Genomic DNA, 23,430 nt, shown 5'->3' with positions numbered 1-23,430 from the left:
AAGGTCCACCTCAGGGAAGGCGGAGCGTAAGAACAAAGGGTGTTGGGTATGTGGTGGATGGATGAGGTAAAAAAATAAAGGCGAGTCCCACGAGGTCGTGTCGTAAATAGAGCGGCTGTTCCTTCGCTTTAAGGCTGTCAAGTGGTGGGCATTGGGTCCCCGGCTCCCTGAGCTCCAGGACATTGTTTAATGTTGTGGATAGGTAAGGTAGTCCCTTCTTACACACATGTAAGTACAATAGGTACCTGGTTAGTTGTGAGAAGACTGCAGAAAGGCAGTGGAGATGCCGCACTTCTAGCTGGCAAGAAGCGGAAGGTGGGGTTTGACAGGTTAGGTGGGGACGTCATTGTCCCCGCAATGGTTGGCTCAAAGCTCCGGTGATTGCCCAAAACAGCGAGTTCGCGCTTTGGGGGGTCATGGGCAACTTCCCTTACAGTCCCTATTTCTCTCTTTCAGCGAATTAACAATAATGACCTCCAAACCCCCACACTTTAGGAAGCATCTTCTCGCTTGCTCTATTTTAGTCACCTCCTCACGAGACACTCTGTCGTACTCATACGTCCGTTGGTCCGTCACTCTCCTCCCCACCGTTGCATCGGGTCTTGCGGGCAACGGCAACAGCGGCCCAAATCCCCCGCGTGCGCAAAAAGTGCCGCGCTACCCTGATATTAACTGCGCCTGGTCATGTATTGAAGATCACATTGGCCCCTCCCGTTCTCTCTTTGTTCGCTTGTTCATAAAGAGCGCTCATTTTAAGGCGGTGTTTGGACAGTCGCTTGTGACCCGTCATTGCTCTCACTTACATACCCCTGGAGCCCTGCAGTGCCCTGGTCGGATCCTGTTGCTCCAGCAGCAGCTGCACGCAAGACCCTGAGTCTTGGCACGGCGAAGTAACCCGTTTTCCTTGTTGGAAGTACAAACCGACTTGCCGACCTTGTTCGCGTCGTCATCTCTGCCCGACCATCTCGGCCTACCCCCCCATTCATCCGCCCATCACTAGGTACCGGCCCTTTGTAACTTGACACGCTGTCGTTTGGGCGCAAATCTACACACCACGTTGCCAAAACCCCAAGGTACGTCTACGCAATTCGCTACCGTGTCAACCACTGCCTTTCCAGGCTGCCGTTTCGGGGGAGGATATCTGTACTTAATTGACGTCTTGGCCGCCGGTTTAAAATGACCGCACCTCCGCCAACCCGTGATCACACGCTGACATTGTTACCTCCAGCGCGCTATTTGAACCACAACTTAGTTTAGTGCTCCCGAACCCCCGCGCGCAAAATCGCAATACTGTGCAACGTACTTCCAACACAACGACAAGCTCGATCAATCGATCCTTTTCCCCCGCCTCGCAAGGCTCTCGTTGCGCGAACTGTTCCCGATCCTAAACTGCCTGTACCGATTCCAAACTACCTGTCCCCGTAAAGCAACCCAACCCAAACACCATGGCGTCCTTCATTGAGGACCTCTGGCAGTCCATCTTCACGCCAGGGCCAACACCAACCCTTCTCGTAGCGACCAACGCGACCTTTGCCGCGCTACAAATCATCCTTGCCGCTCTCCTCTACGCAACCTTCAGCATCCACTTCCTCGTCCTCTCGGTCCTCTCAGGGGGGCTATGGGCTGCCATCAATTGGTTTGCTCGCGAGCTCAAGGCGCACCAACAACAAGAAGCGGCAGCGGCGGAGGCGGAGGAGAGGAAGAAGACGAAGAAGCGGGTGTCACCACCACGACTATTGTCGTCGGATGATAGCGAGACGGAGGTCGAGGGGACGGTTAACAAACCCAAGACGGGCTTGCGTAAAAGCGCTGCGGCTGCGACTCCTGCTGTAGCTGCGGTAGTAGCCGAGGTACCGACCGAGTCCCCCGCGGCGGTCAGCACCGAAGTGGAAGCGGCCGAGACGCATGGGGAGCTGAAGCACAGGGCGGTGGAGGAAGAGGTGCCGAGCCCGAGTCAGGGGTCGAGGAGCACGGTTAGCACGGAGGATGAGTGGGAGAAGGTGTCGGAGAATGAGAAGGATAAATAGGTGGATATAGATGCATTTACAGCCTAATTTTGAGGATAACTGCGGGTGGGCGAGACTATGTATGGGGAGCATAGCATGGCATGGCATTGGATTTCATTGTACATAGGAACAACAGAAGTCTAGAGAGAGGTTCTCTGACTCCGGCGGCCGATTTGGGGGCCGAAATGACAGCTCGAGAAGCGTTGCGTCACTCAAGCTTTGGTTAGAGCCGAGGTATTTCGTGGTTGTTTACGCTACTGGGTCGGATGTGACTCGAATACCACGGAGCCCATCTATGGTGGCCATAATACCACTTCCCACATGCTACGAGCCCGTTAGGCTAGCTAAAGCCCCGGGGTGGGCTCCTGTCTTAATCAATCACCAAGAGTGCCGTAATCTCGAAACCAAGCACGCCAAAAGCTCACGAGCTCATGGCGGGGCGCGCAGCTGAGCAGCCCCACTTTCAAGCCCAAGCTTCAAGGCACCGGCACGTGACCCAAATTTTCATATCCAAAAACGCAGGGAGCTCCACCAGCCTTCCATCAACGGGAGAAGCAGGCGCGAGGTCCATCCAAGTCGGTAAAGTTGACGACCCAACACCGACCGACCGTCAACAAATTCCAACCTCCACCAAAGCCACCTCAACCCGCATTGACGTTGGAGTAGGCCGTTTGCCTCTCTACGAGTACGTCGAGATGAAGCTGGTTAGGTAAGTTTTGATTTTTTTTTTTTCTTTTTGGGGGGTGTTTGTGTTTGGGAGGATGAAGGAAGCACTGCACCGTGATTGCGGCCTTGCCTTGGGAGAACACGCTCGAGAAAACATTGCCCATCGCGACGGTCGATTGATACTACGCTTCCCAACCCATCTCACCCTCCGGATACCATCAAGATCCTCCCAACACTGACCCTCTGCTTACTGTACTAGATTCCTAATGAAATGCGCCAACGAAACCGTCACAATCGAGCTCAAAAACGGCACCATCGTCCACGGCACCATCGCCTCCGTCTCGCCTCAAATGAACACCGCCCTGCGCAACGTCAAAATGACGCCCCGCGGCCAAGACGCTATCCCCCTCGAGACTCTAAATGTTCGCGGCAGCACCATCCGATATTATATCCTGCCTGACTCGCTGCCGCTGGATACCCTGCTGATTGATGACGCGCCGAAGCCAAAGAATAAGGCACGGAAAGAGGCGGATCGGGGTGCGGGTGGTGGACGGGGAGGACGTGGGGGGGGAAGGGGGGGACGGGGACGGGGGAGGGGGAGGGGTTAATAAATGAGGAGACAAAAGGTTGTTTGGGTTCTCTCGAGACTTTGGGGTGGGTGGAATGGGGGCTGGGTCATTTGTCTGCCGTGTGTGTAGAACGAGCGGAAGGGTGTGGTTATTGGTACGCCCTTGTTGTAGGGCTGACCGGGTGGGTGTTAGGCTGAAGGAGAGGACGCAAACGGCCTGGTGAACCAGAGGAATGGCCCTTGATGCATCCTGGTCGAAGGAAACCGGGCCCGACTGGTTAAGTTATGCCAGTCCGCATGGTCGACACAGAAGCTGGCGATTGATCTAGACTTCAAACGGTACTACATCTGGCGTTCTAGGGAAAGGCGAAACCAAAATGAAAAAAAGGTCAACGGGTCTGTCTGCTTGATGTGGCATATGATGGGCATGTATGTAACCATTGGCGCTAGCAGCTAAAATAATAACCAACCCCAACGAATAAACCAGCCCCATCTCATCACCATTTGACATCCATCCCCCTTACCCCCATCATATCCCCCCATCACCACTTAAACTCCCCCCTAATCCCTCCATATCCTCACAATCTGCAACTTCTCCCACCCCGCCTGTCTCCCACTCGTTCCCACCGTCTCTGCCCTCCATTCTCTCACATCTCCTCCCTCTCCCCCCATCCCCCGAATCCTCCCCTTCACCTCCTCCGGCTTGTTCTGCGCACACAACAGTAAATACGCCACGCCGCGCTCTGACAACACCTCCGGCAGCGCATCAATCAGTCGATCGGTGACTTCCATGCCGTCCCGGCCGCCAGCGTAGGAAAGGGCGAGGAGGCGGGAGTCTTCTTCAAAGGCGCTGCTTGTGCTGCTGCTGGTGCCGGTGGTGCTGCTGATGGTGTTGCTGGCGGTGGTGGTGGTGGTGGTGGTGATGGTGGTGGTGCTAGCAAGCATCGGCGGGACGTCAGGAGTCGGGACATATGGCGGGTTGAACACGAGTACGTCGACTGAGTGTGGGCGGACGGCGGTGGTGAGGTCGCCTTGGGCCGTGCCTAGGTGGTAGCCGGTGCCTGCTTTGGGCTTCCCTTCCTTATCTTCTGGTTCTGCTGCTGAATCGGAAGCGCTAGTAGTAGTCTCTTCAGCTTCGGGCTCAGCCTCATCAACAGCCCTCCGCACCGTCTCCCGCGTCGCCTCACACGCCACACGGTTCACATCCACCCCCAGCGTCAGCACATCCCGACGGCCGCCAAACAGATGAGAGGCGTGGGCGGTGAGGAAGGCGAGGACGACGCCGGAGCCGGGACCGACTTCGAGGATGAGGAGGGTGGGTGAACTAGCAACAGGTGTGGTAGTAGACGTAGTGGTTGAGGTAGTGGTTGAGGTAATGGTTGAGGTAGTGGAGGGAGGTGAGGAGAAACGGCCAGCGAGAAAGGCGGTTTCGGAGGCGGAGGAGAGGGTGTCGAGGAAGAGGAAGGAGTCCTCGGCGGGTTCGTAGACGCGGGCGTAAGGGACGTGGGAGGTGGAGGGCGTGGGGAGCATCGTGGGTGTGGGTTTCCCTTTTGGGGATGGAAGAAGGGAGTATAAAACTGAAAAGAGAGGCAAATGGTGGTGATGGCTTCACTTTTGACCGATTTGGCAAAAGGGATTTGGCAAGAAGGTGCGAGTTGTTGAGTGAGCGAGGTAGGCAGGAACAGAAAAAATAAATGTGGGGCGTTTGATGTGGACGTCTGTCGAAAGACCATAGCTCCGTGAGTAACTTCAGAATCACACGAAAGCATATGTAGGAGACGGATCCTAATTGTGTACACGTTTAGTCGTGTAGGTGGGCGTGCTCGCAGATAGTTCAATGTTTCAAAATGTAGTCTATACCGGGTGCCCGACCTCCATCATTATGCCACTCACAGCTAATCTACCACGACTAAATATTCTGCGCTATATGGAAACGCGAGTTAGGAATTTTAATATGTCACTAGGCCACTAAGCAGGTTTCACTGTCGGCCAACACAAATTCCAGAAAAAGAAGACACTTGCACCCAATATCAGTTCAAGACAACACACACCTCGCGGTACAACCAAATCTTCCCACATCTCCCATTTTTGTAACCCAACATCGTCCAACACCCCCATTCTCCCTGCCATAATCTCTCTCCCGGTTCTTCAACATACCAACCCACGCTCACATCACACAACACACAAAATCACACCCCGGATCCGTCTCACTCGGCCCCAGTCCCCAACGAACCCCATACGACACCCTCTTGACCATGCGAATCCGATTCCGATCATACTCATTAGCGAGGTCGCTGCAATAACCACGTCAGTGAACACCCCCTTCCCACAAACAATCAAGAACTGTTGAGAAAAGCTCGAATCCTCACACAAGGACAGAAAAACGGGTAAAGGAAAGGAAGGAAAAAAAAAAACAAACCACTTAGGACACCTCTCCCCAAGCGCAACCAACCGTTTCGGCAACGGGTGTGCTTGACCTTCGAAAAAGGACGGGCAGTTGTCGAAGCCCATGCCTGGGAAACACGGTGTGGTGATGACGGCCCAGTGGTGGTTGCAGTGGAAGTCGCGGTAGTGGGTTACGAGGCACATTTTCTTTTTTCTCTCTCGCTCTCCTTCCTTCTTTTTGAACCCTTGGTTTTGCGTGAGTCTCGGTTTGAATTCTGTGGATGGGTGTTGGTTTTAGGGTTGGGTTTGGTTTGTGATGTTTTTGCTTGGGTTGGGTGTGTCGTTGCTTGGTCGGGGATGGTTTCTGTGGGTGGGTTGATGGGGAAATGAGGTTGGTGTTGAGTTTGCGATGGGTAAATTTGGTGGTGGGAACGAGGTGTGCGTGAGGTTGTCGGAATGCAGTGGATGGGCAAGTTTAGGGTATAGTGTGATCGTGTACATTTGGGAAGGAGCGGAGAGAAAAGATACTTCGTACCTTTTTGACAGCATCGCGAGATGCCAACACCACATCCCCGCCAGTTAACAACCTCTTCAATCTCATATGCTGTATATTCTATACCATCAAGAAACTATCCCCACACTTGCTATGCACACAACACCCCAAAACCAACAACGCAGTCCTTTCCACCCCCCAACTCCACGCAATGTAGTACCCCCTTAATCAATAAACCCCCCATGATGACATAATCACTCCTCCTCAGCCTCCCGATTCAACTCGGCCAAAGACATCGACCTCCTCCTCCCCCCAACCGGCACCCTATCCCGTTCTCCCCCTTCCTCATTCTCCTCCTCCTCATCCTCAACAGCAACATCACCCGCACTACTCATACTCATGTCCATCCCTAACCCTATACCAACCCCCGCATCATCCATATTCCCACCCACACCGTGATCACCACCATTCCCACCACCCATCTCATCTGTGTTACCACCCATTCCGGCTCTATTACCACCACCCCCCACAAACCGAACCAACAACCCCTCCATCCTTGCCATACTCGCCTCCAACGCCTCCAGCCTCGAGGTAATATCACTCACTTCATCACTCTCGCTCAGCACCCCCTGCAGCTCGGCACGCAACCCGGGAAAGGGTGCAATACTGTCGCGGCGTTTGAGGGTTGTTGTTGTGGCTGTTGGGGTTGGGGTTGTGCCCAGGGGTAAGCTGCCTGGGATGAAGCCTGGGGTTGGGAGGGGTTGTTGGTGTTGGTGTTGGGTTAGGCCGGGGGTTGGGGGTTGTGGTTGAGAGGTGCGAGGTTGAGATTGGGACTGCGGTTGGGTAGGTTTGGTTAGGGCCGGTGAGGAGGATGCAGACGGGCCGAGTCCAGGCCGCGGATGTGGTAGCGGCTGCTGAATATGCACATGCATCTGGTGCTGCGGATCCAGCTTCGGCGCCGCAGCCGTGAACTGTCTGCGGATCAAGTGGCGGGTCATATCGTCGTCTGCGGCAATATCGCCGAGCACGGAATCAGGCGGGTCGATCTCAAAGACGGTCGAGATATCGCTGTGGGTGGTAATCCGCCAGCGATCCCAGAACCGACGGCGGATGCGGAGGACCGGGTGGTGGTTGATCGACTTGGACACGCTGGGGACTGACGAGAGGACAGAGGAGGGGAACAGGCTGTGCGGGGAGAGTGAACGGCGCTCGGCTACGGCGATGACGAGGAGGATGGGCAGGTTGATGAGGCGGACGGAGAGGACGTGGATTTTGTGGAACCAGCGGGCGGAGACGCAGAATTTGAGCGGGACTAGCACGAGGATGGCGAGGACGTTGAAGGGAGGTGGGTACGCGAAGATGGCGTCGCCTTTGACGCCCTCGAGGGTCATGACGGCGCGGCGGAACTGGATCTCGGCGGGGGCGTTGTTGACGATGTGGCTAAAGGTGGTCGAGAGCATGGACACGAGGATGGTTAGGAAGAGGGTGTTGCCGAGGAAGGCAAAGGTGATCATCAGCGCGGGACCCAGGATCTGGTGGAAGTCGGCCTGCATCAATTAGTCGACTATAGTCCAAGGTTTAACCAGTGTGATACCAAACAGGGACTCACCGAGCGCGAAATGCCAGAGCCATCCAGGCCAAACCAGATGTAAATCATCCACTTGCTGATCGTCCTGCTCACAGTTAGCATTGTAAAATTTTATACTAAAAAAACCCACTCACCCAGCACCAAAATGTCCATTCCCCAGCCAGACGAGCGACAGCAAGAAGCCCAAAAAGCACCAGATCGCCAAGGCCGAGAGCACCGCAAAATCCGACATCATAGACCGCAGCGACAAAAACACCAGATTGTCAGACAGCAGATTGAACGCCAACCGCGGGATCAGCACGGGAGCGCCGATGGCCAGCACATCCAGGGCCTGCTGTCCCGCTTCGAAACTGTCCGCGCCCCAGCTGTACAGCCGGAGGACAAAGTAGACGCCGTAGATGACGCCGAATGTGACGTCTAGAAAGGACCACAGGTTTTGCGCGTAGACGTCCCTATGTTTCTGTTAGCTGTACCCACACAACACACCACACGCAGTTACCCATAGCTAGGGTAGGTACTTACCATCCATGCTCGAGCAGTGTAGCAAACTGATCCAGCACCCACCCCATCGCATACACGGTAAAGCACACCTCCAGCTTGGTAATCCGCTTCGCCTCACGCTCGCTCATGAAAGCGAGGTACAGCACCAGCAGCACGACAAAGTGCGTGATCTCGAGGAAGTTGCGCGTCCGGGGTACCACGAGCCGGTAGTGGTTGAGCAGGGGCGCCTCGCGCGGGTTGTATAGCGAGATGGGCCGTTGCTTGTAGCGGTCTGGGATGATGTCCATGAAGCTGGAGGGTGTGTAGACTACCCGGCCTTCGTAGATGGCGTCCACTCTGCGCAAGTCAGTTTCTCTCTCTCTCTTTTTACTTATCATCCGGGGTGTAAAGGAAGAGGCAAGGGGGGCATACATCTTCTGACAACTCGTACTAGCCAAAAACACCCTACTCTCACTCAAAATCGCCACCTCCAACGCCGGCAACGTCCGATGATGCGCCGTCGATGCGCCCACCTCCCGTCTAATCTCCTCGGGCGCATTCTGGAACGGCTCAAACCCGGCAATCAAAATATGCGCCAACACCAACAAATTTCTCGGTCCCTCGTTATCCTCATTAAACCGTCTCAAAATCCGCGTCGCAATCAACTCGCACAACATCGCCCGCGTGAAGTTCACATTCTGCCGGTTGGTCAGATGCGCCTGCTCGCTGAGGAACTGGGCGCGGTTGACGAGGAGGCAGTACACGATGGAGATGTCGTCTTGCTCGTAGAGCTTGTCGACGAGCGGGCGGATGACGGAGATGTTGAGGCGTACGTCGCGGAGTTGGTCCAGGGAGAGGTAGTCTTCGACTACGGAGATGACGTCGCGGCGGATGCGGTGGATGTTGGTGTATACTGGTAATTCACGGTGGGGGGCGTGGGGGGCTGGCGTTACGCTGCCGCTGCCGCTGTTGCTTCCATTCCCAATCCCATTTTCACTCCCACTCCCACTCCCACCGTCCCCCCGCCGCGCGTTATCAGGTATACTCCCATAACTCTCACACGAATAAACGTCCCCATCCAGCGCGTGGACAAACGCCGCGCGGGGCGGGAGTAACGGCCGGCGCTCGGGCGGTTCCTGGATCCGGATCCCTCCTCCTCCTCCTTGGTGGTGGTGGTGGTGGGTGCTGCCGGTGCTGCCGGTGCTGCTGGTCTGGCGCTCGGCGGCACCGGCGGTCGTGGGAGCGACGGTGGTGGAGTGAGGCTCGGCCGCGTTGTCGGGCGCGGAGACGGTGGTGGGCCCTGAGCTGGGTTGGTCGCTCATTGGGCCCGGTTGGATCTTTCTGCCGTATTCTGATGGGGGGTTTTTGGGTTCAATTGATGGGATTGATGGTGGGATTATGGGTCGGTGATGGTGGTGATGGCGGTGATGATGGAGATGATATACTGGGTAATGGTTGTTATTCTGTAATGGAATCCCTCTCAATCAGGCGGTGATGCTCGAGACGGAACTGATAAGCGTTTCAAGTGATCGACGATAAGTAAAATGACACGGATCATTCATGAATCATCATATTTGCAACATCATGACCTCCTGATTTCGTGTAGGTGAGGGTTTATCAAGCTTCATGGTATCGTCATAAAATGCGGGTTCTTCGTTTGAGGGGAAGTCGTGATGACCGGGGTGGGTTGTCTTTGAAGTGTTTGAGATCCTGACATGGGATGAGAGCTCATGGGCTGCGCCCCACTCTCGCCGACGCTCTTTCTTCTAAAGGAGTGCGAGAATTGACGGTGATGAAAATAGTTAGCTGAAATCGTAAAATATGGAATTGGGGTTCGGCAATTCCTTCATTTTCACTTCTAAATACGCTTGGCTTTACAACGGTTCATGCACTCATTTTCTTGCAAGACAGGCCGAGCGAGAGGAAGTGCTTGACATAGGTAGTGTTCACACCCTGCAGACCTAGGCACGCCAGGACGTCCATCATAGAGCTCAGCTAGCGGAGGCTCGGCGGGTCATCCGATCTAAACCCAAGGAGGAGCTTAGGGTCATTGCCTAAGAGTCACCGTGATCCAATCCATACATGTACGAGACTAAGGAGTTATATTGGCACAGAGGTGTGTATAAACACTAGTACAAAGGGAATCTCGCGTAGCAATTCTTTCTAGCTGGCCAACTGACTAGCCCGTCTATTGCGACTTGGTAGAGACGATCCCTGGGATGTGTTAGCGACTCTGTCTCTCTGTCATATTCTTAGGTAAAAAAAAGGACATACGCTCAACATCCGCCACGCTCTGCTGCAGAATCTGCTGCAGCACCTTGGGGTTCTCCAACTCCGCCTTTACCTTGGCAATGACGCTCTCGGCGAGCTCCTTCTGCTGGCGCTGCTTGACCTGGCTCTCGTAGCGCACCCACGAGTCCAGCACCGACTTGGCCTCGGCAGCCAACGCGGTGCGCTGCTCGAGCTCGTACGCCTCAGCCTCCAGCTTGGCGGTTTCCTGTCCGGAGAGAAACAGAGGATGGTTAGCAAACTTGGACCGGCCCCGGCTTGACAAGAGGCCCGAAGAAAAAACCCACCTTGGACACCTCGAACAGGCTCTTGGTCACATCAATGACGCCCGACATCTGCTGGACATCACCAATGCGAGTCTTGACAGCCTGGGTGTGGTCGGCACGCGCAGCGTTAAGGATATCCTTAATCTTCGCGTTCTGACCATCCGCCCACTCGCGGTACAGCGGGCCACCAAACTTGATGAGAGCAGTCCACACGCTGAGCAGGCAGAAGGCGACGACCGTCTCCTCGTTCACGACGTAGTACTCGTTGCTGAGCGCGTAGATGGACGCGCCGGCCGCCGACGAGAGGATGGCCGTCTTGGACACCAGGCTGTTGCCCGGGATGGCGTCGATGAGCGACTGCGCCTTGGTCTTGGGGTCGGTCGTGGGGACGGTGGCCGTCGTCGACGACGAGGTCTGGCGGGCCGTGACGAGCGACGAGATCGCTGGGAGAGCGCGCGGGACGACGGTCGGGCGCAGGCGGGCGGCCCCTGTGATGTGTAACCGTCCTCGGTCAGCCTATGTCTTTCTTTCTTTTTCTCTTTTCCCTGCGTTTCCTTTCCTCTTCCTCTTCCTCATCCTCCTCCCCTCGTTTCCCTCCACTCTTCCCATTTTCCGTGTCGCCTCAATTGGTCCACGACTCCCTGCTTCCTCGCCTCCTTGCTTCAACTTACCGACTGCGCTGCGGGCCAAGCGGGACGCCATTGTGGGTTGTGGAATATCGGGTGCGTGACGGGGCGGGGGTTGACGTTGTCGTCGGAGCTTCTCTGCTGCCAAGTGCGAATTGAGGTTTTAACGGAAACCCTTGCCCGGCTCTTTGCCGTGAAATCACGTGGTCCGTTGTGGGTTGAAGAGCGATGGCCTTGGCGCCCCGCTGAAATACCGCCGATTTGAGAGGGCCCCACTTAAATTTTGCGAACCTTCAAGGATGGAATCTTTGTCGCAGAAAGAAAAGTTGCAAGTCAACACCAGCAACGACGAAGTATCGATATCCCACCCCGGGTGTTGTAGTCGCATTCTCCTGACAATGCCAGAAGCAGTGGGTGATTCCGGCGTAAAGGCCACAGGAAAGAGGAAACATACAGCAAATGGGGATGTGAGCAAGAAGAAGAGGAAGTCCGAAAACACCCACGACGACGACAATGTCCAAACGACGATTGAGCGGCTTGAATCCGAGATCCAAGAGTCCAAAAAGCATTACAACAACATAGCGACAATCCTCAACCTCGCGCAAGCCCACAATGAGAAGCCGAAAGCCGCATTAGCCGCCTCCGAGGCCCTCTGTCGCATCTTCATCCGCCTGCTCGCGGCGGGCAGCCTAGTGAAGCGGAAGGATGCGTCGGAGAAGGATGCCACTGTCACGAATTGGCTGCGCTCGCGCTTGGAGGACTACCGCCGCGCCCTTTTGGCCATGTTCCAGAGCGCAAAGCTGGCGTCGAACGCTCTAATGCTGGCCATGGCCCTGCTGAAGGCCGAAGCCCAGCACCTCAACGACTCGGCTGAGGCCATCTTTCCGCGCTATTTCTTCTCGGATATTGTGGCCACTATTCTTGAGTCCCCTGTTGATCAGGTGATGGAGGAGTTTTCGGAGAAGTTTGTTGATGAGTATCATGACATTCGCTATTACACTTTTGAGGCTATCAAGTTAGTTGCCATACCCCTACCCCCTTGACTAAACTCGACCACTCGGGACGTTTCCCCACTAACGGCCAGTAGGGCTTACATCAACGAGCGAGAACACAACGTCAGCGAAGAAATCCGGGACACGGTGTTTGAGCTGTTGATCTCCATGGAGGACGTGCCAGACTCGAACGACGACCTCGAAGAATTCTACATCGAGCCGCCTCAGAAGAAGAAACACCCCCTGCGGTCCTTGTCCCAGCACAAGAAGCGGGCGCAGGAGGCCTGGCTAGCACTCATGCATCTCGGTCTAAGCAAGGAGCAAAGAAAGAAGGTCCTGGAAGCCATGTCCGGCTCGATCGCCCCCTGGTTCACCCAGCCGGAACTGCTCATGGACTTCCTAACCGACTGCTACAACACGGGCGGTTCCATCTCGCTGCTCGCCCTGTCGGGTGTTTTCTACCTGATCCAAGAACGCAACCTCGACTACCCCGAGTTCTTCTCCAAACTCTACTCGTTGCTCGACGCAGACATCCTCCACTCCAAACACCGCTCGCGCTTCTTTCGCCTCCTCGACACATTCCTCGGCTCGTCACATTTGCCCGCCGTGATGGTGGCAAGCTTTATCAAACGTCTAGCCCGGCTCGCACTCAACGCACCGCCAAGCGCCATCGTGGCCATCGTGCCGTGGTTCTACAACCTCTTCAAGAAGCACCCCCTCACGACCTTCATGATGCACCGGGTACCACGGACGCAGGAAGAGAGGGATCTGCTCGAGAGCCAGGGGTTGGAAGACCCTTTCTTGCCGGATGAGAAAGATCCCATGGAGACACGGGCGATTGATAGCTGTTTGTGGGAAATTGTGCAGCTGCAGTCTCATTACCACCCCAATGTGGCCACGATTGCCAAGATCATCTCGGAGCAGTTCACCAAGCAGGCGTATAGTCTGGAGGACTTTTTGGATCACTCCTATGGAAGTGTAAGTTTTGCATCCGAGTTACTGGAAGGTGGTGGCGGCTAATGATGTGACAGTTGTTGGAAGCGGAAATGGCCAAAGAGGTCAAGAAGCCGCCTGTTGTCGAATACATGATACCCAAAAGGATCTTCACCAAGGCTGGTGACTCCCCCGAGGAGACTGATAGCTTGCTCGTTAGTCTCTGGGACTTTGGGTCGCCATAGTTGTCTCCAACCGTTTCGCCTGATTGAACGAGAAAGCCAAAGGGGGCATTCGAAACGCCCATATCGACGTGCAGCTTTGCCGACCCATCCTGGATGTCAAAGAAAACTATTGTACGACTGCATCACGTTGTGACTGCTGGTGCCATGAGCCATCCATGTGGTAACCCTGAAGCCATGAGGGGAATGGCAAAACGATAACAACTCACGGCTGCCCGCAGACGGCGACTTCCGACGACATCCCCAGTGTTACGGCCGAGGGAGCACAAAATGACACTTTCCCAAATCACGACATGAATTTGGAGCGTTGGCGTTGTCTTCCACGGCAGACGGGTATGGTACCCCCAAGCACGGGAAATTTATGACTGGACGGGTGTATGGATGAATGGCGGGCGTTTGAAGCATTCCGGTGATACACGCGAACCGAGGTTCCACGCATCTGCTGGGCAACCTCTCACGCCTTACTTTCCATGCTGGATGGGCTAACTTGGTGCAACGGAGGTACAGCGTTGATGTCATGCTCCATATTCCCCTCTTTGTGACCACCAGAGCCGCATGCAACGGTCGGTCGTCTAGTCTAGATGGTTTGGTGGGTGTACAAAGCCTAGTCACACGATGGGTTTGGGTGTTTAGGATAAAGGACTTCGCTTACTTCACTTTACAACGCTTAGCTCCTGCTCAAAGAAGAGGAGCAACTGGTCACAACCTCCGTGGGGTAATAGACACCCTTCCCCGTTGCCTAGAGGCCACGCAATCAAGAGAAGAGTTCACACAACACATGTGTAACCGAGTCACGCCTTGGTGTTTCATGCTGCTTCACTCCCGCACGTTCCGCGACCTCCTGCCACAACTTCATGACATGATTCCATTCACTCAATACCTCTCCCTTCCCCCAAAAGCTACTCAAGCAATAAACATATTGTATGCCTAGGTACACATGCACGCTCGAAGCGCCAGGATCATGTCAAACCCCCAACAAGGCTTTCTCCAGCCCGCCAATGGAGTAAAACCTCCCTTCAGATAGAAAACGCCCCCTCATGAGTAATATTCGTCCCCGTTCCCGACCAACAGCCCAGCTAGGCGTCCTTCGCCACAACAACCCCCAACACGAACCGTTTCAACGCCCACCATGACTCCGCCGTGACTCCGCCGGATCGGAACACGATCCGATCCCCTCTACCCCCTTCCACTCCGTAACTCCCCGCTGTCGACCACAAACAAAGGAAACCAAAAAGGGAAAACATAAACATAAACAATCCCGAAAGGTAAAGACTCGCCGGCCGAGCCGGAGATCACATCAGCTGCCCCAGCGGAAACCGTCTTGACTGGTGTTTCTTTCCCCGGAACCGCCTCACTTACCCCATCCCCGCGCCATCCCACTGCCCACTCTCACTTCCACTTGCACACCCACGTTCACTTCCCACTCCCACGCCCATGCACACTCACTACCCACGCCCACACCCGCTCCCGCTCTCACGGGATGATCACAACCCGAGATGATCACAGCCCGGGAAGAGAAAGGCAAAAAAAGACCCGACCAGCCGGTACCTCACTCCCAGGTACCGCCCGTGCCTAGTCCGGTCCAACGTATCAGAACAAACCTCCACACAAGCTCTCGACCATCAACCCTCGGCGCAAGTGAGCCTGAGCCCTTTCCCTTCCCTTGCCCAGACAGCCCGGTCCAGCCGTTGATTCGACATAGCGATGCCAGCTATGTCCCCCTCTTCCCTTGTCCCTTCACCCCCGCATCCGCACGCCTTCCGAAGAAGCTCCCCCCTGGCGTTGGTTTGCCACTGTCCTCGTGATCGCCCCCTTGCTTGTTGCTTGGGAGAGACATCTGCCTGCCTGCCTGCCGGGTTGGGGTCTATCCATTCATCTACCCATCCACCCACTCGTTCGTCTGTTTTGTTCGTATCATGTTTGTTATGATGGTATTCTGGTGTCTTTCTCGACTGGCTCAGTCCCCCGCACGTCTGGACGTTAATCATGATGTCTTTCTTTCTTTCCTTTCCTATCTCTCTCTCTTTCCGGTGTAGGTTCCAGGTTTCATAGGTCCCAGGCCCCCAGACCCATCAACACGAGGCATCAGAGACATAATACATAATACGATCTAGCCAGTTATATACGGTCTTTTGTTTTGATGCGGGGAGGGGATCTTCGAGAAGGACATCATCGTTATCATTCCAGCTAGCTTGCGGCAATGCACTGCACTGCACTCGTACTATCCGACGGCAACAATAACAAGAGCGAGAGCAGCACTGGCTGGCTTTCCATGCACCATATGCCCATCCTTCGCGCTCATCCCATCACAAGCAAACCAGCCCATTCACCCCATTCCTCCAGTCTTGTCTACCCCACGTCCGTATTGAGCTGAGCCAGTTGGCTCACCTACACTCTTCCCTTCCCCATTTCCACTAGTTAGTTGAGTGACCCTCACTCGTCACTCGTCTATTATCCCATCCACGCTCAGCCCACACTCCTCAAGCCATTGCTCAGCCTCCCTGGCCTTGCGCGTCCCCAAGCTCCATTCATCATCAGCAGCAACGATGATATATCCAAAAGAGGCAAGAGAGATGATAACAACCACCCTAATTAGGAAACCGAATTTGAATTCAGCCTCTCGAGGACTGGTATTTTGCTCATTATTTCCAAGCAGTCATTGCTACATAGTAAATTGATTGGCGAGCCTCCAAATGAACCAACATCGAAAATGTCACCGCTCACAAATCCCCTTTCCCATTCATCACCGACTTACCGATCTATCCATTGGGCATCAACACTACCACAACACCAGAAAAAGAGAACCAAAGAACCCCAAAGAACATTCACCTAAGGTTACCTTCGGAACCATCTCCCGGGCGGCCAAACCCCCCCTTCCCACCACGACCCCTGTCAAAATCTCCACGCCTCACGCCGCGTCTAAGTGCGCAGTAATCTTTACCTTTGTAAGTAGCGGTCAAGCCACACCAACGCCGCCCCTCCCCCACCGCCCACCGCCCGCATTTCTCTTCCCCCCTGAATATACCACACACCACACCACACCGCACCGCGTGTGAAAAAGAGAGTAAAGAAAGGAGTCAGAACTTTAAAATCAGGATAGTAAAAATAAAACGCTGCCGAGGGGGCTAAAAGCGTCGGGGGTGACTCCACCTACCTACCCACCTTACCCCGGCCATAACTATAGCTAGTATGCGCGCAGGTGCCTGCTTGTATTAGCCTACCTCCCTGCTCTGCTCGGGAGGCGAACAAAGGCCATGGAGTCGGTCAGTTTCATCTCATCGGCTTGTCCGTCGGTGGGCGGGGATGATTTGAACGAGGAACGAGCCTCAGACGCGGTCATGATCGGGTTGTCCGGGGAAACGAGGGGCGTGGAACCCGAGACCTAGGCGCCTTCACAGCGGTCTTTCTGGTCCAGTATGACGGTGTCAAGGTGAGAAGCCCGCACCCCGAACGAGCGGTTAACAAGTAGAAATTCAGGCAGTTGGACGGCACGGTTCGAAGAAAGGCGCAGCTGCGTGTATCTGGTTCGTGTTTGGTCCGTTTGGTCGTCCGTTGGTTTGCTTGCTTGAACCGTCTGCTGCTTGCTCCCTGCGTCTACGATGGACGTTGGGACTCGGGAGGACAGTGTAATTCCATCCTGCACCCCCGTTTCCGAGGCGCGGGGCCGGGCAGTGCGGTGTTTACATCTCTCTTATCGGGGTTGTGGTTTGTCTTTCCCGCGCGGCTAGCCCAAGGTTCCCGAAAGGAAGAGGCGATGCCTATGCGCCGCCTTGTCGTCCGTGCTCTTGTTATGGTCTCTCTTCTTCCCCGCTAGAGATCTCGGCCGGCCGTAAACAATACCCAAAATGGCCTCGTGATGGAGAAACACACTGGGCTGGACCGCAAGGGGCGTTAATTCCGAGAGAGAGAGAGACACACCCCCAATCCCCCACAACCCGTGGGAAACAGAACCGGCCAGATGCCGGAAGCTGCCCCCCTTTCACGTTCACCGGCTGACTGCCTGCTTCACCCGCCTGCTTGCCCCTCTCTTCTCGCGCTCTCGTTCCCCCTCGCACAGTTCTTGCCTCCACCTTACCCACCCCTGGGCTTCTCTCCCGTTCCCTGCTCCGTCCAGTGGGGTCCGTTCGGGCTCCGGTGCCGGGAGCAGGTTGTTTGGGGGTGGGGCCGCTCGGAGCCGGCGGGCGGCGAACTGAGTGGGTACCAGAGAGAGAGAAAGGGGGTCGGGATCTGTCGAGGCGCGTCTTTAGCTGAGCCGGCTCGGATGGTATCGGGCTGATCGGTGTGGCGAGCTTGAGTAAAAAAACCCGAGAAGAAATTTGAGATTTCATGGCGGTGAGGGAAAAAAGTCGAGCCCGCCTCTTCGCCCTGTCCGTTCACTCGTCCCCCGCTACGCGGTTTTCCCCTCCCCCGCGTTGACCGGCGCACCGATCCCGTTCCGGGCCCGTGAAAATCCGGTCTCTTCCAGCATGGCTTGTCCAGTCCCACGGCCAGTGTCTCAGCCGGTTACGTCGTTCAGAGACAATAACCCCGCGCTCAAAGAGGGGGGTCACCCATGATTTTCAAGACCGTCCGTCCGGCCATCCGACAATCCGGCACTCCCGACCATCCCGGCTCGCGTCCCAAACCCACTCCCCCGAAACCCGCCGGGGGGAGTCATTGGGGGACTCGCCAATTCCATTCCCAAGCGTCCGTCCTGGTACCCCATTCTAGAGATAAGCTAACGTTAGCGTCCCTGCCGGCGCTCCGATCTGTCTGCCCAGGGTATGGACGCGTGCGTCCTCAGTAAACCGAACCCACGCCCAGCAAGGATCGGCTCAAGCCTTCTGCCTCCATCAAGACATGACAAAGACCAGGGCAACCGAAACGAGTGAAGGAAGCAACAAGCAGGGGAGATCAAAGAAAATCAGAAAAAAAAAAGGCCAAAATGCGAGATCCACCAAACCGATCCTCGGGATTGCTTGGCTCCAGGGGTGTCAAACGCCTGGTCGGCGTTGGGGCTTCTTCACCGCTACTCCCGGTCCACGGCGGGCAAATCAACAACAACATGGGTTGGGTATTCTGGACCTCAAAATTTTCGGAAAAAGTGGTTACCTGATCGAAACGGAGGCGAAATCTCGCCAAACGGTCCAGAGCTCCCGAAAAAAGATTTGAGATCATCGCATCGTCTTGCCACAGCCCGGCCGGCCTTGTTGATGTCTTACAAAAGCCCCTTCGCTTTCTTTAGCTCCCGCTGCGATCACTTTGAGGCGGGGTCGGAGAAAGCTCAGACCACAGCTTTAAACAGCCGTCTAGTTATCAACCAAACAATAATTAGGATGGAGAGGAGAGAGAGCGTGAAAAGCCGGCACCGCCGCTGACACCGCGTCAGCGTCGTCGAGGCGGAAGGGGAGTCTCAAAACGCCTCCCGGGAACGCGCTGATGCCCTGCACTGCTCGCTGCATGTTGCACGTTGAGGAGCTGCAGCTTGCCGCCTAGTAGGCGGATACCGCCTGGCGCGAGGTCCTCTGATCCATCCAGTAATGGGGACTTCCCACCTGACTGCGGCCTGCAGGAATCGCAAGACCAGTGACCCAGACTTCCGGATCGAGACGTCAAGCTCGGTCTCGTGAGCCCATTTTGGTCGCGCGTCCGTAAATATCACCGGATAAGGTCATGAGAAGGTGGGGGCGTTACGCCGTTGACAGATCCAACTTCACCGCTTGGGAAAAGACTCGCGGCGGCCTTGGCGATGCTTGACGTCCTTTATCGAGGGTATCATTACAATCTCGCGGTAGACACCAGTGGAGTTGAGAAATGGAGTCGCGAGCCCTCACCGCTCACTCGATCATCTCGCATCTGTGAGATATTGGGCCCGAGGCTGGAGCTTCTGATACTTCCGTAGGAGTTAGCAAGGTTAAGCAAACAGGCTGTGCTTGTGGACGCAAGGGGGAGGAATCCTTCATGTGAACGTCCGTTAGCCCCGGGGCTCATGGAGATATTCGTAAGACGGTTCAAATCAAACCCCACGAAACTTGAAACAATGAACGAAGTGGCCCTGTACACTGGAGCACCCCTGGGGGGAGGGCGGCTGCTGCTGTCTTGAAGCAAGAACCACATCTCTGAGTCATTTGTCCTCTCAAACTGATTTTTCTGCTTGGCCATCAGACACGGAGCTCTGCCTCAGAAATGAGGAGCAAATAGGAGCACACTTCCTTCGTCCCCCTGGCAAGCCGCCAACCAAATCCTCGACCTGCTGCAGCGAGCATGTGGGCATGGCGAAGGAGCTCGTTAACGAGACCGTATTGGCAGAGCCGCGTTGTTGGGCAGAAAGCGGACGCTTGGTTCGATACCAGATGCGCCCCTCGAGATCGATCCGACGGATGGACCAGCCAAAATCCTCGGCAATACAGTTGGGCGTTGGCCGCATGGGAGCCTCGTCTCCGTCATTGCATGCATACTGCGCGGCCGGACGACGTCTGACGGATTGCATGCAGCGCACAGGGACCAAAGACTGTTTTGACACTCAGGACTGGAACCAACAAATACTGCGTCCGCTGATGGAACAATTTACCAGGTCGATCGGTACGGATGCTGCTGTTTGAGATTCCCGGCAGCGTGAGTTTCCCAGAGCGCCGGTACCGCGGCGCCGCGCGTGGCTGACTCACTCGAGGTCTGGGACAGTCCGGCACGGTGAGCTTTGCCGTGGAAATGACGATTGGTCACTTTCGGGACCGGCGGAACGGTCTCGCAATGGAGCCCCGGGCCGGCACCTTTGTTCTCACGGTGGAGCATGGGCTGCTCGCCGTCCACTAGGAAAGGGGGAGAATTCCATGGAGCCGCTGTCGACAAGCCGAGAAACTCGTGTGAAGAAGACCGCTGTCCTGAGCCATACTCTCAGGTCGTCAACTTCATCAAAGACCGCGGTGCAGGGTCGTCTGTCGAGGAGCCTGAATCTAGGGCGGTTTAAGCAGGCATGGGCAGCCCGGCGTCGCAGAAACCTGCAAACTAATGCTCTCGAGTCGCATCTCCGGTGAAGTAAGGTGAATTGTCGAGGGCATCATTGGGCGGGAAGCTCGCCGGCCAGGCGATGTCGTTGACAGCTGACCAGAAGGCAGGCGGACGAAACCAGGGGCGGCCCGCGGGGCTTGCCTGCCCGTGCCCCTGGCGAACTGCTGAAGATGCTTGCTTGCTTGGGCTCGCGCGATCTAGGAGGACGACGGACGCGCGATGCCCTCGCTCGCGTGTTTGAGAACAGAAACACACCGACTCTTTGTTGGGTTGGGACGGACGCGGGGCTTTGTTTGGGTCGACATAGCGCGGGCCTCGAATATGCGGCCAAACGCACACCGGCTCTGGGCAGGCCTCGCGAGTGGCCAGCGGCCGATTGAGCAGCTGCAAGCGCTCCGGGCTCCGTCCAGTCGACAGACAGGAAAGGCCGAAGAGGTGGAGTTGCTGGACCGTCGACGCGCTTTTCCCAGCCACCTCAATTTTTTTGGTGCATGTTTTTGTGCCCGTTGGGATTGAGGATGGACGACCGTTTTCTGCTTTCTGTCAGCCTGTTGGTCCGACAGCCAACCGTGGGAAGCGCGGGTGATTGAAAATAGGAAAGCCGTGATGGATTCAAAACAATGCACCAGAGAGGAAAGAGAAACAGCGACTGCGGTTTCAGGCAGAAGCAGAAAGAGCCTGTCAAAGGTTCCCGTCGCGATGGGGAAAGAGGGACCCTAACGCGGTGTTGCGGCGGAGGTGAGTGTTGGACCTGGGGAAGGGAAGGGGGGAATTGGCTGCTGGGTGCGGCTTCCGTATCAGCAGCAGCTGACAGCTTCTGGAAACTCACCTGGAAGGCGCAACGGGCCAAGTTGTGGGGAGCCTTCACGTGATGACACCGTTTGCAAAAGCTGTGTGACCGTCCCAAAATGTGGGGGTGGGTCGGCGAGATGGCCGCCCGTTTCTCACTCTCACACACTCACTCACCTTTCAACCATGGAACGTTCACTTTTCCCTGACTGGTTGTTCCAGCCGTTCCGGTCTTGCAGTCACATTCACCTGTTTCTGGCACTAGGAATGATTGGATCGCGGAGGTGAGCACGGGTTGCCGCGAGGGCCCGATTTCCCGCTGGTTCCCATCCGCAATCGTCCGTTCTTGAAACAGCAGCAAGGCTCCGTTGATGCGGGCAAACGGATAACGTTGCGGCCACTCGAGGTTGCTTGGAGAGCTGTTGCCCAGCTGCACGCTTCTGCGCGCGTGGTGGAGATTCAGGCTGCTGGCGGGACGACGATGACGGAAAATCGTTCGCATCGCGGCTGAAGCAGTGTCTGGCATTGCATCAGCGAGCAGCTCACCGCTTGGCCACCTCGGACGCCCATGCTCGTGCACCACAGGATCCCGGGTTTTCAGCCCTCAACACCATCACGCCCATCACCACAATACTATGTGCCGTTAGAATGGGTCATGCTGCCCCCCCCACGGTCACGGACCGCGGTGCTTGCGAGAGGAGAAACAGAGACAAGCATCTGCCTTCAGCGACTCGGGCTCATCACAGCGTCAACCCCCACCCCACTTACCGTAGCTGCTTGCGCAATGGAATGACCGCCGTCTCGGATAGCGGCTGGATCTGGATAGGCGGCGGCGACCTTTCGACCAAGTTCGCCCGGGGGCCGTAACGGGATCTTCCTCACGGGGTGCTCCCGCTGCTCACGAGGCTCGGCCAGGCCCTCGCGAGTCCGTTGCTTTGGGTGTGGGAGCAACCGCTGGCCCGCGACAGGCGAGTGGCCCAACTCCTGTCTTGGGTAGCGATGCCCCCAAGGTCCATTTCTGCCCAACCTGCTCTGGGGCGGCCATTCACAGTGATTCTTTTCGCGACAGCCCAATCATGAGGGCAGCGCCCTTCAGCAGCGCTCGTCCTGCGCGCCGTTCGTCGCATCCACCCCCTGCTGGTACCCAGTAGTCTTGTTCCTCTCTGCTTCCTCCCCCCCCAAACGCGAGGGCAAGCCTCTCTGGGCGTCGCCCGCGGACAGTCGGGGGCTTTGACCGTTGACGCCCCCGTCGATGCATCGATTCCGCACGCCGAGCCCCGGTTGGGCCGCTCCGCAACGGCAGCTAAACATTCACACCCGCAACCCGCAACCGGCGGACGATCACTGATTCGATCTCGGATACTACCGTATTTGTCTGCTCAAGGCATCGTGCTCTTCACAGTCGACCAACGTGACGGCCTGCGGCAACATGACGATGGTTCCTATTGGAAATCACCGTCAACCGATCGCCATGGCAAGGCGCTCTCTCTCTTGGGTACCGCCTCAGTCACAGCAGGTCTCCTCCAGGTTTTGCGCACGAAACGGAGGGTGCAAGAGAGAAGATCGCGCAACACGCGGTGCTCCGTTGCGGAAAACGCCCCACGCGGCAGTTTCGCGACTGGCCCAATCTCATCCCGCAGACTCTCTTTGTCTTTGTTGATGACTCCTCAAGAGAGCTTAGTGAGTCGACGGCGCACACCCTGGCTTTGGCTTGTCTCTGAGTCTGACGGAGCAAGCGTCATCAGTTTCGCTCTCTCTTCTCTTGTTTCCCAACAAGGGTGTGCGACGGTGCGCGCTGCCCAGAACGGCACTCTTGAGACCCTCCCCCGGTCCCAGATCGGATGTCTCTGGTCGCACACCCCCATGCCAAGATCAACATGCCACTCCCCCCCTCCACAAGTTCCCGCGCAGAGCAGGTCCTCCGCAACATGCACCCGAGGTACCACGCTTGCCACAGTCCCAAGAGCCCGCTTCCCAAGAGCCCGCCCCGCTGCAATTGGGCGGGCTTCGGATGTGCTCCTGGCTGGGAAGAGGAGCATCCTGCAGCACCGGCCTGACCACGGGCAGAGCACAAAACATACTTATAGAATGAGGACCCGGCGTCCCGTCTGCCCCCTCAT

At 56.2% G+C, this 23,430-nt stretch overlaps 6 protein-coding genes across 6 annotated transcripts; 2 read left to right on the top strand and 4 right to left on the bottom strand.

Moving 5' to 3' along the window:
- Positions 1-1,445: 1,445 nt before the first annotated feature.
- Positions 1,446-3,280, top strand: C8A04DRAFT_38155 (ER protein Pkr1-domain-containing protein; the record flags this gene model as incomplete). The annotated part of the gene is made up of 2 exons (XM_062784135.1): positions 1,446-1,990; positions 2,932-3,280. The coding sequence occupies 2 exons, from the start codon at positions 1,446-1,448 to the stop codon at positions 3,278-3,280; spliced, it is 894 nt and encodes a 297-aa protein (XP_062635996.1).
- A 521-nt stretch (positions 3,281-3,801) lies between these two features.
- C8A04DRAFT_29753 (methyltransferase domain-containing protein) lies at positions 3,802-4,770 on the bottom strand (the record flags this gene model as incomplete). Its single annotated transcript, XM_062781118.1, has 1 exon — positions 3,802-4,770. The coding sequence occupies one exon, from the start codon at positions 4,768-4,770 to the stop codon at positions 3,802-3,804; it is 969 nt and encodes a 322-aa protein (XP_062635995.1).
- Positions 4,771-5,407: 637 nt separating this feature from the next.
- C8A04DRAFT_13058 (uncharacterized protein) lies at positions 5,408-5,829 on the bottom strand (the record flags this gene model as incomplete). The annotated part of the gene is made up of 2 exons (XM_062777566.1): positions 5,408-5,534; positions 5,660-5,829. The coding sequence occupies 2 exons, from the start codon at positions 5,827-5,829 to the stop codon at positions 5,408-5,410; spliced, it is 297 nt and encodes a 98-aa protein (XP_062635994.1).
- A 543-nt stretch (positions 5,830-6,372) lies between these two features.
- C8A04DRAFT_13060 (calcium channel YVC1) lies at positions 6,373-9,508 on the bottom strand (the record flags this gene model as incomplete). Its single annotated transcript, XM_062777567.1, has 7 exons — positions 6,373-6,483; positions 6,544-7,665; positions 7,728-7,791; positions 7,841-8,158; positions 8,229-8,543; positions 8,619-9,129; positions 9,202-9,508. The coding sequence occupies 7 exons, from the start codon at positions 9,506-9,508 to the stop codon at positions 6,373-6,375; spliced, it is 2,748 nt and encodes a 915-aa protein (XP_062635993.1).
- An 866-nt stretch (positions 9,509-10,374) lies between these two features.
- C8A04DRAFT_38153 (uncharacterized protein) lies at positions 10,375-11,443 on the bottom strand (the record flags this gene model as incomplete). Its single annotated transcript, XM_062784134.1, has 4 exons — positions 10,375-10,400; positions 10,461-10,683; positions 10,763-11,229; positions 11,413-11,443. The coding sequence occupies 4 exons, from the start codon at positions 11,441-11,443 to the stop codon at positions 10,375-10,377; spliced, it is 747 nt and encodes a 248-aa protein (XP_062635992.1).
- A 322-nt stretch (positions 11,444-11,765) lies between these two features.
- Positions 11,766-13,537, top strand: C8A04DRAFT_13083 (CBF/Mak21 family-domain-containing protein; the record flags this gene model as incomplete). The annotated part of the gene is made up of 3 exons (XM_062777574.1): positions 11,766-12,382; positions 12,455-13,337; positions 13,391-13,537. 3 exons carry the CDS (start codon positions 11,766-11,768, stop codon positions 13,535-13,537), a joined length of 1,647 nt encoding a protein of 548 aa, XP_062635991.1.
- Between the last annotated feature and the right edge of the window lie 9,893 nt (positions 13,538-23,430).

This window comes from Dichotomopilus funicola, assembly GCF_033296635.1.
Source record: "Dichotomopilus funicola strain CBS 141.50 unplaced genomic scaffold C8A04scaffold_42, whole genome shotgun sequence".
Taxonomy (NCBI): Eukaryota; Fungi; Ascomycota; class Sordariomycetes; order Sordariales; family Chaetomiaceae; genus Dichotomopilus; species Dichotomopilus funicola.
The sequence above is the reverse complement of the archived record's forward strand: the minus strand, read 5'-3'. Positions and strand labels throughout refer to the sequence as shown.